Here is a 16,894-nt window from a genome sequence, read left to right on the forward strand (position 1 = left end):
GCTTAGTGAGGCTAGTCTAGAAACAAGCAAGTTGACAGAACTAATGGTTATGTTCTGCTTTACCGATTTTCAGAAGTGCATTGAAGGGTGGTCCTTTCTCTGCATTGTACTTATTGTGCACCTTCCCCTTCAGACAACGCAAGCGCTAATTACAGTACAGGTTCAACCTCTCTTATCCAAGACTCTCTTATCCGGCACCACCCCTTGTCCTGCACCATTCCCGGCCGCCGCGTGGCGCATGCGCAGATACATTTTTTACGTACTCACCAATATTCTCTGCTCTCTTAAAGACAAAGACTCCTTCCTCGGTCCGATTCTGAAGGCACTGATTACCTAAGTGGCCTTGAGGGTGGGTATTCAAATCGGTGGGGAGGGGGGGGGGAAAGAGAGGTGCTACCTGTACTACTAATAATTATATTTTGAATTAATTATAAATAAAAGCTTGATAAGCTATTTTATTCCCTGTTGCCGTCAGCGCTCCTTCCAAGGTTGGGCCTGCGGGCTGTGTCCTCGGGCTGGCCGTTCCTCCGCTCCCTGCTGCTGTCGATGCTCCCTCTAGGGTCGGGCCTGCGGGCTATGTCCTCAGGCTGGTCGTTTCTCCCCTCCGCTCCTTGCTGCCGTCGATGCTCCCTCCAGGGTCGGGCCTGCGGGCTATGTCCTCGGGCTGGCCGTTCCTCCGCTCCCTGCTGCCGTCGATGCTCCCTCTAGGGTCGGGCCTGCGGGCTATGTCCTCAGGCTGGCCGTTTCTCCCCTCCGCTCCTTGCTGCCATCGATGCTCCCTCCAGGGTCGGGCCTGCGGGCTATGTCCTCGGGCTTGCCGTTCCTCTGCTCCCTGCTGCCGTCGACGCTCCCTCCAGGGTCGGGCCTGCGGGCTATGTCCTCGGGCTGGTCGCTCCTCCCCTCCCCTCCCCGTTGCCCTCAGTGCTCTGCCAAACAAAAAGAAAATATCTCTTCATTACTTTCAATGACTCTTGGAGATCGTGGTTGGGGGCTGTTGGGCGGTGGATCGCGGGGTTGGCGATATCTGTATCGGGGCTCGCTGGCTGGGGCTGGGGGCTGGCAGTTGTAAAAGGCGGTAGAACATGTCACCTCCCCTCATCCGGCAAAATCCCTTATTCGGCACAGGCCAGTTCCCGAGTATGCCGGATAAGGGAGATTTAACCTGTAGTGTTAAAAAATCATCCAATCTTAAGGAAACATTGTTTATATGTATATAATTTGACAAACACGTGAAGCTCTGTGCCAGAGTGGAGTCCCACTAGTAGCAATTCTGAGTCAGAGAATTACAGCTTTAGTATTATCCGAGCCACAACTCTGACCTGTGCTAGCACCGCGTGAGGTTGTGCATCAGGAACTGAACCTTGCAATTTCAGCCTTATACTTGAGGTGAACAGTTTAAATGAAAAATGATTGCCTAACATAGCTAAAAGGTCATCTATTTGCATAGCCTAAATTATCAATATCCTGAGGGAATTCATCTAGTGATCACCAAAAAGAATTATATAAAGCTACCTGGTTTATATGATTCAATGAACATATTTCATATTTAAAGCAGGATATCTGTACAGAATATATTGTGCTTCGATACAGGTTTTAGAATAAAATAATGACAATATGGCTAACACATATCATGGGTAAGTGAAGTTTATCTTGAGTTAAGACATACAGACATAGAAACATAGAAAATAGGTGGCGTAGTAGGCCATTCGGCCCTTCGAGCCTGCAATGCCATTCAATGAGTTCATGGCTGAACATGCAACTGCAGCACCCCATTCCTGCTTTCTCGCCATACCCCTTGATCCCCTTAGTAGTAAGGACTACATCTAACTCCTACCGTTATGTAATGTTTAACATACCAGTTAGAAAATGCAAAAACAAAGAAATTAATTCAGTCCACAACTTTGAGAAAGCTCAGATAAGAATGAAGCCTTTGCAATAATTATAGGTCTACTTCCATGTTGTGAAAGGAAGTCAGTGTGCCACATCTGGCTGAAAAAGGTAACAACAATAATGATTGCATAAAGGAGAGGGAGGAGATTAGTTAGTTGGCACTTTGAAAGAAGAGGATTTGTACTGGGAGTTGAATTCTGAACCAGGCGAGGTGTTCCGAGTTGTGAGTATGCAATGGTTAGAAAACTCATAACTTGTCTAAGAATATGCGGCATAAAATTGTAAAATATCTATGAATGTAATGCTTATTTAAGTTTGGGTGGACTTTGGACCTAATAAAATGATACATCGAGCTAAGTGTCTTGTGAGGTTCTTGAATTAAATGATGTACTATTTAGTGCAGTAAAGAGAATGTAAAATAAATAGCAGAGTTGAAAGACACTGAGCATTGGATGTTTGAGCTGACCATAGAGATTCAGCATGGATTTGTGAATGTTCGTTCATGCCCAACAAATCCAGTTGAATTTTTTAAGGTGGTCAATAGGTAATGATGTACTGAATGGCAGAACAGGTTCGAGGGGCTGAATGGCCGAATCCTCTTCCTACAAAAGCATTTACAGCACATAAAGAACTATTTCATAATTCTCAACAAAAATACATTCCATTGAGAAACAAAAACTCCACGGGAAAAGTGATCCATCCATGGCTAACGAAAGAAGTTAAGAATAGCAATAGAAACATAGAAAATAGGTGCAGGAGCAGGCCATTCGAGCCTGCATCACCATTCACTGATCATGTAACTTCAGTACTCCACTCCTGTCTTCTCTCCATACCCCCGATCCCTTTAGCCGTAAGGGCCACATCGAACTCCCTTTTGAATATATCCAACGAACTGGACTCAACAACTTTCTGTGGTAGAGGATTCCACAGGTTCGCAATTCTCTGGGTGAAAAGGTTTCTCCTCATCTCGGTCCTAGATGGCTTACCCCTTATCCTTAAGACTGTGACCACTGGTTCTGGACTTCCCCAACATCGGGAACATTTTTCCAGCATCTAACCTGTCCAATCCTGTCAGAATTTTACATGCTTCTATGAGATCCCCTCTCATTCTTCTAAATTCCAGTCAATCCAGCCTTTCTTCATATATCAGTCCTGCCATCCTGGGAATCAGTCTGGTGAACCTTCGCTGCACTCCCTCAATAGCAAGAATGTCCTTCCTCAGATTAGGAGACCAAAACTGTACACAATATTCAAGGTGTGGTCTCACCAAGGCCCTATACAACTGCAGTAAGACCTCCCTGCTTTTATACTCAAATCCTCTCGCTATGAAGGCCAACCTGCCTACTTTCAATGACTGATTACCATGACACCCAGGTTTCGTTGCATCTCCCTTTTTACTAATCTGTCACCATTCAGATAATAATCTGCCTTCCTGTTTTTGCCACCAAAGTGGATAACCTTACATTTATTCACATTATACTGCATCTGCCATGCATTTGCCCACTCACCTAACCTGTCCAAGTCACCCTGCAGCCTTCTGGCATCCTCCTCATAGCTCACATTGCCACCCAGCTTAGTGCCATCTGCAAACTTGGAGATATTACATTCACTTCCTTCGTCTAAATCATTAATGTATATTGTAAATAGCTGGGGTCCCAGCACTGAGACTTGCAGTACCCCACTAGTCACTGCCTGCCATTCTGAAAAGGACCCGCTTATTCCCACTCTTTGCTTACTGTCTGTCAACCAGTTCTCTATCCACGTTAACACATTACCCACAATACCATGTGCCTTAATTTTGCACACTAATCTCTTGTGTGGGACCTTGTCAAAAGCCTTTTGAAAGTCCAAATACACCACATCCACTGGTTCTCCCTTATCCACTCTACTAGTTACATCCTCAAAAATTCTAGAAGATTTATCAAGCATGATTTCCCTTTCATAAATCCATGCTGACTTGGACTGATCCTGTCACTGCTTTCCAAATGCGCTGCTATTACATCTTTAATAATTGATTCCAGCATTTTCCCCACTACCGATGTCAGGCTAACCGGTCTATAATTCCCTGTTTTCTCTCTCCTACCTTTTTTAAAAAGTGGGGTTACATTAGCTATCCTCCAATCCATAGGAACTGATCCAGAGTCCATGGAATGTTGGAAAATGACCACCAATGCATCTACTATTTCTAGGGCCACTTCTTTAAGTATGCTGGGATGCAGACTATCAGGCCCTGGGAATTTATCGGCCTTCAATCCCATCAATTTCCCTAACACCATTTCTTGACTAATAAGGATTTCCCTCAGTTCCTCCTTCTCGCTGGACCCTTGATCCCCTAGTATTTTCGGGAGGTTATTCGTGTCTTTTTGAGTGAAGACAGAACCAAAGTATTTGTTCAATTGTTCTGCCATTTCCTTGTTCCCCATTATAAATTCACCTGCTTCTGACTGCAAGGGACCTATATTAGTCTTCACTAATCTTTTTCTCTTCACATATCTATAGAAGCTTTTGCAGTCAGCTAGATTGAAAGAAGAAGCTTATAATGTTGCGAAGAATAGTTGTAAGCCTGAAGATTGGGAGAGTTTCAGAAACCAGCAAAAGATCACCAAAAAATTGATAAAAAAAGGAAAAAATAGAATATGAGAGAAAACTAGCAAGAAATATAAAAAGCAGATTGCAAGTGTTTCTACAAGTATGTAAAAAGCAAGAGAGTAGCAAAAGTAAACATTGATCCCTTAGAGGCTGAGACAGGAAAAATTATTATGGGTAATAAGGAAATGACAGAAACATTAAACAAATAGAAGATGCAAAAAGCATACCTAAAAAGGCGGGAAACCAAGGATCTAATGAGGGTGAGGAACTTAATGTAATGAATATAAGTAAAGAAAACGTACTAGAGAAACTAATTGGACTAAAAGTCGACAACGCCCCTGAACCCGGCGGCCTACATCCTATGGTTCTAAAAGAGGTGGCTGCAGACATAGTGGATGCATTGATTTTGATCTTCCAAAATTCTCTCAAATTCTAGAACAGTCCCAGGGAGGGCCAAGAGGTGGTGCCAGGCTGCCTGTTGGTGGCCCGGCCGAACCCATGGCTGCCATTGTCGGGCCGACTTCAGATTCGGCCGTCAATTCAATTAAAATGGCGGCCATGGTGGAGCGTTCCCCTCCCCCTTTAAGGGCGGATGTGCCGCTCAGCTACTGGCAGCTGGTCGCTCTGCTCCTGCGGGGCAATTTCCCTCACGGGGTGGAAAGGGGTCGCCGCCAGGTGGTAAGGGGTTGGCGTGTGGCCGACGGGGCGGGAACATTTCTCCACCTGAAAAAGTGACAAGGGCAATGTCCCGATTGTCCCCCACTACGTTTTGCGGCGGTAACGACTCTTTTTCCAAAAGAGGCAATTTCGGCCCAATTTAATTTTACTTAACAGAGGAAAACTAGTAAAACGCAGCATGCTTTTGGTCACTTGTCCTAATATCATCCTATGTGCCTCAGTGCCAAATTTTGTTTAATAATAGCTCCTGTGAATCGCCTTGGGCCTTTTACAATGTTAAAGACGCTATAAAAATACAAGTTGTTGTTGTCCTTTAATTCTATATTCACAATTGATTTATTCCTATGCTACCAGAAGTACAGTGAAAAACTAGTAATTGAAATGAAGTTCTCAGTAGGTGGGAGGAAATAACAATAAACATCTTGTTCATTTCATATTTCATCGTACTACCATCAATATTACCAGATGTTAAAAACAGCTCATTTTTAATATAAATAAATGTTTCCTTTGCTTTCAAATATTTTGCATTTAAATCCTCAGCCAATGGCAAAGCAGAAGAAAGCAATCATAAGAGGTAACTTTATGTGACTATACATTTATGCTGTCAAATTCCTTCAAAGACAGAAGGAATATTACAAGCAATATCCAGTGACTATACTGGCAGCAATGGAATAAACCAAAAACTAGAAACTACGTGTACAATAATTAAGAAGCAAAAGGCATGTAATACCAATGATGAGGTATGTATAGAAAAGGGTGCATTTTGCTGGATCTTGCTACAAGTAAAACAGCAGTGAGCAAATCTGTAATCCTTTCATTCTTCAGAAGCATCCAGAAGGGATAATGTAGCAAACAATATTTTCACATTATTTTATAACTTAACATAACAGCAGAATTTTCTTTTGTAAAGCACAATTTCATTTTTTACTCTTTTTTAAGGTATTATAAGCGTATTACTTATCTAAGCCTTGTACAAACTATGACACTGGGGATATTGTAATAATGTAAAACACAGTGGTGCTTACATCATGAGATTTAATACCTTAACAGGGTTTATCAGTTGATGAAGCATAATGTTGGTTGACATTGTTTGTGATCTGATGTACTTGATTTAAATCCCAAATCTGTATCTCTCCCACTGTGTACACACAGGTTGAAAGTCAGATTCATACTATTAAAGGCAGTGATTACCAACAATACTCCAGACTGTGAAAGCGCTCTATAACCTATAGTGAATATACAGTAGTTTCACTCTAAGGGAATGGGTAGATTCAATTAGAATGGAAATTGTGCTCTCAATTAGTTAGGGTGACATAATAACATACTGTATTGGCACAGGAATGATGTTGACTTTAGAATGTTAGGTCCAGTATGCTTCATGACAACATGACCTATGTCAGCCAAATCTAGTTGAGGGGGAGAAAGGAACCTTCATGAAAAAAATGCTCAGACATGAAAAAATAAAACCATAATCTGAAAGTGATTTCAAGTTTCATTAGTGCAAGAATTATGAATACCGTAATAAAACTAATATTGTCTTTGAATATTATTTCAACTAATATCAAGTTGTAGATCTAAGAAATTACTCGTGTATTTTCTGAGGGTTGCTCAGGGTATGTCAGAAGATACTTTGTTTCATAATCACAAGATTGTTACACAATGAAATGGAATATATACAGTTGATCTTTCACTGCATTGTTCACAAAAAAATTAGAAAGAATTACATCTCATTTCTTGTAACTGTTTACTTGTCTTCCTATCTTACTTTGTTTATTTTCCATTTTCCCCTGTATGCTTCTCTCATACTTTCATGGTGATCTCTGGCTCTCATTTTTTTTCTCCCCATGCGTAAGTTTTCCCTTGTACTCATCTCCTCTCTACTGTATGCCTCTATTTTTTCTTTGTATCACTCTTTATTTAGCTCTGGCGCTCTATAAGCTTTTTGCACCTTCTCTCCCTCATTCATTTTTTTTTTATATTTCCTGTCTTCTGTATATTTCATTTCTCTCATTTTCAGTTCACCTGCCAGACAGAGCTGGGATTCCACACAAATTATCGAATCTCTAGGATTAAGCAGGAGGCTAGAGCTTGTGGGCAGAATTGGGAAGGACTGGGGTTGCAGGTCTGGTTGTATTATTATTTTTGCTGTATGCTATATTTGTATTTATTTATCTGCAGGAGAGATCTTCCCAGTTCCCTGGCCAATATTTCTACCTCAACCAACATCACTAAAACAGAATACCTGGTTATTATCACATTGTTGTTTGTGGGACCTTGGTGCGGACAAAATTGTCTGACATGTTTCGTAAACTACAACAATGACAACACTTCAAAAATACTTCAATGGCTGTAAAGCGCTTTGGGACATCTTGAGGTCATGAAAGGGGCTATCGAAATGCAAATCGTTCTCTCTTTTATTATTACTGGCTGTGCTCGGTGTCATAATTATTACAACATTATATTATTGTCAGAATGCAGTTTTTACTTGCGTCTACTATTACTAAGTGGTATCAATTATTATTGCTGGATGGAAGGGGCAAAGTCTGGGTTCTGGGTTACACCTGCATAAAACCAGAAGCTGGGAGGAGTACAGCATTAAAAGTCAGGAGTCACTGATGTCAAAGCTGTGGAAAAGGCAGCAGGGTCACTGTTGAAATTAATAAGTTAGGAGTTTGTGTTATCGTTTTCTGCCCAGACCCCTGAACCAGACTGCTCACAACCTTGGTGTACTGTGTGATCCCAAGCTGAGCTTACAACCTCAAAGCCTCTCCATGACAAAATCCACCTACTTGAACCGCTACCCTATCTCATCCCATCTGCCATTAAAACCCTTATACATCATCTCCAAACTAGACTGCTCCGATACTACCCTGGCCAGCCTTCCACCTTCTACAAATTTCAGCTCATCCGTAACTCTGCCGTTTGTATACTATCCTGCTCCAAGTCCCACTTACTTAACACCCTTGTCTACAAAGACATAAAACGGCTCCAGGTCTCCCAATGCTTTCAATTTAATATTCTTATCCTTATCCATAACCTTGCCCTTCCCGATATCCGTTACCTACAAAACTTCTATCAATGCCCCTTTTTTCTGATTCTAGCCTTTTGTGTTCCTCCCTCCTTCCTTCACCCGCCATTACCAATCATGCATTTAGCCACAAAGGTCTCACTCTCTGGAATTCCTTCCTTAAATTCCTGTCCACTACTCCTCAAGACCCTCCTTAAAACTTACTTCTTTGAACAAACTTTTGGTTATCTTTCCTAATTTCTCTGCCTTTGGCTCAACACCTTTTCCTCACACTTCCCTATATTTTTCTACATTGAAAGATACAAGTTATTGCTATTACTACTCATTGTTAAGTGGTAGCTTTTGCTACCTGCCTAATGAAAGGCACTTTCTTCGATTGCCCAAAAGTAAAACAACTGGATATCTAAGCCAAACAGCTTAGTTGTTATTTGAGCAAATTGTGATTTCTTTGTCATACAGAACCATGATGCATTTGAAGTGCAAGTCCACTGAGAGGTGCAATGCTACAGACATAAGCTAAACAAAGGGCTAGAAATTGATCAGCCTGCGGTATTTCCTTGTTTTGGGCAGTCTTTCATTCGTTGGGAATTTCGTCAGGGCCTCACGCCGGCAGTTTCCAAATTCCCCTGGGGAGTGGACTGCCGGTGTGCAATCCTGGGAAAACCGTTCCCGCCTGAGTTTGGTGGGAGCGGTGATCCATACTTCTGCAAAAAAAAACACCCAGTTGGAGCAGCCTTTCGATGGTTGGTAGGTATGAAACCCTGCAAAAAAAGATGTGCATGCTTTTTTATTAATTTTTTTTGCAGCGATTCAGTTAAAAAGGCTTCTTTGAATGTTTTCCGATGTTTTATTTAAAAAAATATATTTTTCATGTTTTCCCCCCTCTCTAGGCCGATTCAAGCCTTGGACTTAATTTGATCAGGACCGCCGAGAATCCACGTGCAACACCCATTTTTCCCGCCAGACATTTTTTTTTCTATTAATGATCAATTTTCTGCCGGCGTTTATTGAGTCTTAGCGATATTTTGGACAATAAACGGGCGGTGGCAGCCTTTGATCAATTTCTAGCCCATGGAGTTTTAATTATATAAATATAATGGTTTATATATAATATATATTTATATATATATATACACACACATATATAAATAATATATATATGACCTGTCTTATAATATGGTCGGCTAAATCATCAATGGATTGTCTAGAGACCCCCACCTTCCCCTCCCTTCCCCAAACACACAGGAACTTTACAGACCAGAGAGATTTAAAATAATAGAATCTTAATAGTACAGGACATTATTGCAGATCACAAGGTTCCATTCCTGTCATTTCATTGTTGATTTCTAAAGTTCCTTTAAGGATGAGGCACATCCAAAAGTCAAACTCCCTCTTTGCATTAATTATTTAGGTGTTTACTCATTCATCTTATTCTGGCTACAGAGCTTCTTGTTGAACTAATCTACCTTTTGTGAATACTTGGGGCAAAGATTAAGTGGGGAGAAGGAAAGGATCACATCAACTGAGGGGAAAATGGCAGTAGCGGAATAATATAACTTCAGTCTTGTTGCCCTTTAAATATATACACAAACTCAGAAATTTATAAGCACACATCTTATCATAGCACCTTTTCCAACATGAACAGCTCCATATATTCAGAAGTCTTACCTTTTTGCAGATAATTTCAAAATTGAGGTTTCTCTGAAGTGCAGTTTTTGAAACATAATCTGGTTTCAAATCCTATGCAAAAAATAAAAATACATTCACATTTTGTCTTTGATGTGTTAAAGTATTTACTGTAAAACATTACATTATTAAATTGTTATTCATCAATTGTCATTGCAACATGCACTTCTTTCACAGTAATAAAAATACAAGAGACCCCTTCCATAAACCCTTGGCTACAGTCTCCAAGGTCAAGACTAAAAGCACATTCAGATTTACCACGAGTGCTTAAAATGGTTTATTTATTGGTAAGGGCACTATGCAATACATCAGACTGTATTTTAGGCAGTGTCACTGCATTACACTGCAAATCAATACTGCACAGTGTGCAGCCCAATAAAGGTCCTTATCAATATTATGATGTATAAATTTTTAATAAGTTAGTTCAGTTAAACGAAGACAACGTGCCATAGCCTGATGGGATACATCCCTGGATCCTAAAAAAAGAGAAAGGAAATTGCAACGGTCTACAAATTATATTTCAGGCCTCTCGAGTGTGGATGTGTGCTGGAGAACTGGAGAGTGGCCAATGTAGTACCTATTTTTAAAAAGGGAGAGGGAGCTAATCTGGGTAATTGCACATCAGTTAGCTTAACATCTGTGGTAGGGAAAATGTTGGTCTATAATTAAGGATGAAACTACCATGCAGCTGGATAACAGAAAATAAATAGAAGTAGCCAGTATGGATTTCAAAAGGGATGATTGTGGTTAACAAACCTCACAGAATTCTTTGAGGTGGTAACAAACATGGTTGATGGGAGAAATGCAATGGATGTAGTGTTCATGGAGTTTAGGGAAAACTTCGACAAGGTATCAGACTGAACATTACTAGAGAAGATTAAGGATATGGAGGATAACAATCTGGTTTAAAACACGAGAAATAGAGCACAAGTATAAAGAGATTTTCAGAGTGGTTGGATGTGGGTTGCGGAGACCCATAGGGTTCAGGCTACTTCTCTTCACTGTGTATTTCAATGATTTGGATATATACCTAGGAGTGGTGTCAACATTCAAATGATATCAAAATAAGAGATAGTTAATTCTTTAGAATACCACAGAAAGTTGCAAAGGGATAAGATGGGGAATGAGCTAAAAAGTGGCAGGTGAAATTCAATGTCAGTAATTATGAGATGATGCATTTTGATTTTAAAAAAAATATCAGAATTTATAAATGAAAGTAGGATCAGTGCTGCGGAAAAGCAATGGGATGGGGGGGGGGGGGGGGTGTTAAATATATTAAAGGACATTAAAGGCAGGAGGAGCCAGTAGGGTTAAGAATGTTAGCCAATGAAGGAAGACTAAGAGTGGTGTCCTCAAAATTAAACAATGACAGCTGTTGGTTAGATTTGCAAGTGATAAGAATAAATTGTTGGTTTGAAATTCTCTCAAGTGGTATCTTAACAGTCGTTAACTATAGGTTAATGACCTTGTTAAAACTGTATGTATAGGAATTTTATGCAACGTGTTAACCAGCGCATTAAAAATAGTTTTGAAATAGTTCTCAATAGAATTTCAGTCAGCCTCCAAAGATTTGAAAGGAACAAGATTTCCATTGTCCCAAAGGCCTGGTGGTGGGTTGTATGTTGTGATTCAACCACTATACTAGAATGAAAGTAATGCACACTGACGACACATGATCCTGAAGGAAGTTGATGAGTGTGGCGTGAATCATCAGCATGAGTGGATAGGGCAGACAGACTAATATTGCTTTGCAGCAAACATATACATTTCTTTTTAAAAACCTGCAAAATATGTATAATTTTGGGATATACAAGGCTGAATTTTCCATTTTGGGGTGGTGTAGTAGTGGAGCGGGACTTGTTCTTAACCTTCAACAATAGAAATTGGGGCATGGATAGACCTGCTATCTGAGGCCTACTGCGATCTTTCCCCAGGGAATCTCGGGGACTGGCACCAAGATGGGCAAAGAGGAAGGCAGTCAGCCGGGAACCCAGGAACCCCCTCAGTGGCATTTGTATGTGGTGTGCAGGGAAGAAGCAGCTAGCAGGGGCAGGAAATAGAGGTCAGGCTGGGGAGGTGGCAGTAGGCATCACCATCTCAATTTCCAACTATTTCCACTGCTAAGCAGAGTTAAATTCATGATCTCCACACAGTTATATAGGCAGTTTATATAAATACTTCTCGAAAATTAAAATTAGGACCATAAAACAACCAACAGCTCTTTTACATATTGGCCCAGACTTTGCCAGAGGGGGGCATCTCGCGGCATCTGCCATAAGTTTCATTTATTTCCTCACCCTTCAGTTCCAATTATTCTTTACACCGGAAGTACGAATTGAGAACAGTGCACCTGGGTGATCTGGTGAATGACAGGACCAATAGTCTCCTTAACCAATGAGATTTAAGGATAGAGAAAGAAACAATAGAGAAGGAAATAGGATGAATTAGAGTCAAATTAAATACAGAAAGATAAATAAAGAGAGGGAAAGAAAGATTGGATTAAGAGCGAGAGAAAAGAGACAGAAAGGAAAAGTAAGAAAAAAAATTAAAAATTTAAATTAAAAAAAATCTCCAGGAGCAAATTACTGCCTGAAAGAGTGAGATCCTACAGCTTCAATTATTCCTTTTCTGGGCCTTCAAGATTGAGTGCCATTGTAGGAAAATTAACCTCATCACTAAAATGGTCCTTACACTGAAAAAGCAGCCCTAACTTTCTAGTGACTTTAATTTATATTTACTACACAAATCCAGCAATATTTTGACACTCGTTGGAAGGTTGAAGGTGAGCTCCCATTTTTTGTGAGATTAATGGCGGTATTGCGGAAATCGTCTAGCAAGTTCATTAATTTAATTTTGGCCCTGATGGCTGGGCTGTGCTCATAAAACCCATCGATAGGAAAATCACATTTCTGGCCACTAGAATCAGAGAATCACAGAAGCTTACAGCACGGAAGGAGGCCATTTCGGCCCATCGTGTCCGTGCCGGCCAACAAGAGGCTATCCAGCCTAATCCCACTTTCCAGCTCTCGGTCCGTAGCCCTGCAGGTTACGGCACTTCAAGTGCACATCCAAGTACTTTTTAAATGTTATGATGGTTTCTGCCTCTACCACCCTTTCAGACAGTGAGTTCCAGACCCCCACAACCTTCTGAGTGAAGAAATTTCCCGTCAAATTCCCTTTAAACCGTCGACCAATTACTTTAAATCTATGCCCCCTGGTTGTTGACCCCTCTGCTAAGGGAAATAGACCCTTTCTATCCACTGTATCTATGCCCCTCAAAATTTTATACATCCCAATGAGGTCTCCCCTCAGCCTCCTCTCTTCCAAGGAAAACAAACCCAGCCTATCCATTCTGTCCTCATAGCTAAGATTCTCCACTCCGGCAACATTCTTGTAAATCTCCTCTGTACCCTCTCCATTGCAATCACATCCTTCCTGTAATGCGGTGACCAAAACTGCACGCAGCACTCCAGCTGTGGCCTTACCAGTGTTTTATACTGATCAAGCATACCCCCTTGTTCTTATATTCTATGCCTCGGCTAATAAAGGTAAGCATTCCGTATGCCTTCTTAACCACCTTATCTACCTGGCCTGCTACCTTCAGGGATCTGTGGACCTGCACTCCAAGGTCCCTTTGTTCATCTCCACTTCTCAGTGTCGTACCATTTAATGTATATTCTCTTTCCTTGTTAGCCGTCCCCAAATGCATTACCTCACACTTCTCTAGATTAAATTCCATTGGCCACTGTTCTGCCCACCTGACCAGTTGATTGATATCTTCCTGCAGTCCGCAGCTTTCTTCTTCAATATCAACCACACAGCCGATTTTAGTATCATCTTCAAACTTCTTAATCATATCCCCTATATTCTAGATCATTGATATATACCACAAAAAGCAAGGGACCCAGTACTGAGCCCTATGGAACCCCACTGGATACAGCCTTCCAGTCACAAAAACATCCATCGACTATTACCCTTTGCTTTCTGCCTCTGAACCAATTTTGGATCCAATTTGCCACTTTGCCCCGTAATCCCATGGGGTTTTACTTTCGTGACCAGACTGTCATGTGGGACCTTATCAAAAGCTTTGCTATAATCCATATACACTACATCATATGCACTGCCCTCATCGATCCTCCTGGTTACCTCCTCAAAAAATTCAATCAAGTTAGTCAGACACGACCTTCCCTTAATAAATCCTTGCTGACTGTCCTTGATTAATCCATGTCTTTCTAAATGAAGATTTATCCTGTCCTTCAGGATTTTTTCCAATAATTTTCCCACCACCGAGTTTAGGCTGACTGGCCTGTAATTATTCGGTCTATCCCTTTCTCCCTTCTTAAACAAAGATATCACATTAGCAGTCCTCCGAAGGGCAACCTGAATGCTCAGCCTGCACAATGACAGAAAAACATGATTTTATCTAACTTGTATTAAAGGAATTGAGCACACAATCTAGGTTGACATTCAATGCAGTACTGAAGGAGTGTTAATATTAAACTGTGGCATACACTACCTGTTCTGATAGATATTAACAATCCAATAGCACTTTGTAATTTTTATGTACTTCTATTCAAAGTTATTGAGAGAACTCTCCCAGTCTGAGACAACAGTCTTTTCTCAATGAATAGCACCAAAAAAAACTGTCATTCTCCTTATAGCAATTTATTGTACATGAAGAGCTTTTGGATGTTCCTAAGAGATGTAATTAGGCTATATATAAGTGCCAGTTTGCCCTGCCCTAATATATCTGTAGAATTTACTTAAAAATCCTGAATTTTCCATTCATAGTTGCCTACTATACTGGCATAATGCAGGCAACCTGCAGTGGAAAGTAGGTGGGAGTTCTGTTCTGTTCCTTTGTAACTCAGCCCACCGATGTGCCCATCCCATTTCCAATGTTATTTCCGTTGGCCAGGGGAGGTAAAATGCAAATGATGTCACCATGTTATTACCACACCAAATGTCCCATTTCCCATTACTTCTATTTTAATTGTGTCCAGTCATGCTCTCGCCCGTACAAAAAGATGACCAGGGTTGCTATGCACTATAGAAAGTCTGCAACTAAACTTAAAGAATCCAACAGCTAGAATGTAAGGTTTCTAGAAATACGTGACTTTTTATTCTCTTGTTTTGCCATTGCCAATTACTTTCTCATCTGCCGGTGTTCAATTTGCTGTGGGGCTGCCATTTATCCCCTCCCCCTAGTCCCAGTTTCACAAATGGCACAATGCATTTCCTGTTGGGAATTTCCATCCATCTTTGTTTTCTAATCAGAAGAGGAGTAAGGGAGGGTTGTTAAGCTGTATCGGAGGGACACAGCCAGAATCTCCATACCAGAATATACAGGCAGAGCAACTGTCCCAGTAACAGTGTCTGTAAAAGCTGTACGTTTATATTCCATGGTTCAAAATGACGTTCAGGCAACTCTCCCATCATAGGCACTGCACGGTTGGTGGCTGTTAAGGTCACAACTGCCCTTAACCTTTATGCTACAGGGTCATTTCAGGCTGCATCACTAACGTGAGCCAATCAGCTATGCACAGATGTGTTAAGCATGTCATGAATGCAATTTCATCCATTCCTGCATGAACAAGCAGTGTCAACGTGCAAAGCATAACAAGTGAAAGTCACAAAGGTCCAAGGACTCATTGCACTTATGTGGTCATACATGTGCTCTTACTCAATGTCACCATCGACATTAATCGGAAAATATTTCACTGTCTCAATGTGCAGCTCATTTGCATCCAGCAACAAACAAGTGAATGTTCACTTCCCCGCCAGGTGCCATGATTTGTAATCCAGTGTCAGTACTTTCCAAACCAGAAAAGAAAGTTATGGTGTGGCATCTGGGAAATAAAGGCTCTCCTCTACAGGTCAGCTTCTGAGCCATTCCATTCATTTCTTTCGAGTGGGGAGGTGGTTACTATGTTGCATCTATCTACTGCTGGAAAATACAATACCAGCACAGTAAACACCGTACTCAGCAAGTAACATATTTTCCAAAGGCAGGTGGGCCCCATAACAGTTCCCTAAGCAGTCTGAATGTGTGGGATCCTTTAAAGCACTTGGGTATGAATGAAACAAATCAGTCAGTAAGATCATCAAAGTTACCTGAATACAAGTCAGGAACTGGGCAGCTTTTTAAAAAAAATTGGTAATTGTAATGTATGCACGAGGTTTTGTGTGAGCACGAGCAGTTCACAGTGGCCTAATAAACAAGCACATGGACAACTCATTGTGTAGATTGTGTCAAGCGGGGAAACAGAGTGGTGATACCTACTTCTTTGAGAGACAGAATTCTGGCCGAAATTCATGCTGAACATCCAGGGATTGTCAGTATGAAATCAATTGCAAGGAGCTTTGTTTATTGGCCTGGATTGGATAGTGATCTTGATTCACTTGTCAGCAAATATAGGGTTTGCCAAATTTGCAGAAACAAACCACCCAAAACTCCACTACAACCCTGGTTATGGCCAAGTAACCCTTTTCAGACAGTACATGTAGACTTGTGAGAAAGCAAATGATTATTTCCTGGTACTTGGAGCTAATCACGCAAAGTGGATTGAAGTGAAACACAGGAGTTCAAATACTACAACTGTACGTACCATAGATGAATTGAGGTCTATCTTTGCATGTCATGGCTTACCTGAAGAGCTTGTTTCTGACAGTGGCCCTCAGTTTCGTTCTGCTCTGTTCCAAGAATCCATGACACGGAACGGAATCAAACACATTTCCACTCTATCATATCATCCAGCTTCAAACGGGGCAGCCGAAAGATTAGTCAGAATAGTGAAAGAAGCTCTTAAAAAGCAAGTGTGGCAGGGTTGTTCGGGACTCAGCATGAAGCAACGTTTGGCAAATTTATTGCTGAGTATGGAACTACTCCACACCCTACAACTGGATATACTCCAACAGAACTCTTGAAGAGGAGATTGAGAACACAACTGAGTCTTGCTCAACCAAATTTGGCCTCGAGTTGAACAGAAACAGTTGAGTCAGAAATATCATTGACATCAATCA

General features: G+C 41.1%; 1 protein-coding gene across 1 annotated transcript in view; it reads right to left on the reverse strand.

Moving 5' to 3' along the window:
* The window catches only part of srfbp1 (serum response factor binding protein 1), a 307,607-nt gene that overhangs the window by 77,500 nt on the left and 213,213 nt on the right, over positions 1-16,894 (reverse strand). Inside the window, exon 4 of the mRNA XM_070883365.1 lies at positions 9,854-9,925. Coding sequence (XP_070739466.1) covers positions 9,854-9,925 — 72 coding nt within the window. The remainder of the gene's footprint in view (positions 1-9,853; positions 9,926-16,894) is intronic.

Source organism: Pristiophorus japonicus, chromosome 1 (genome assembly GCF_044704955.1).
Source record: "Pristiophorus japonicus isolate sPriJap1 chromosome 1, sPriJap1.hap1, whole genome shotgun sequence".
Lineage (NCBI taxonomy): Eukaryota > Metazoa > Chordata > Chondrichthyes > Pristiophoridae > Pristiophorus > Pristiophorus japonicus.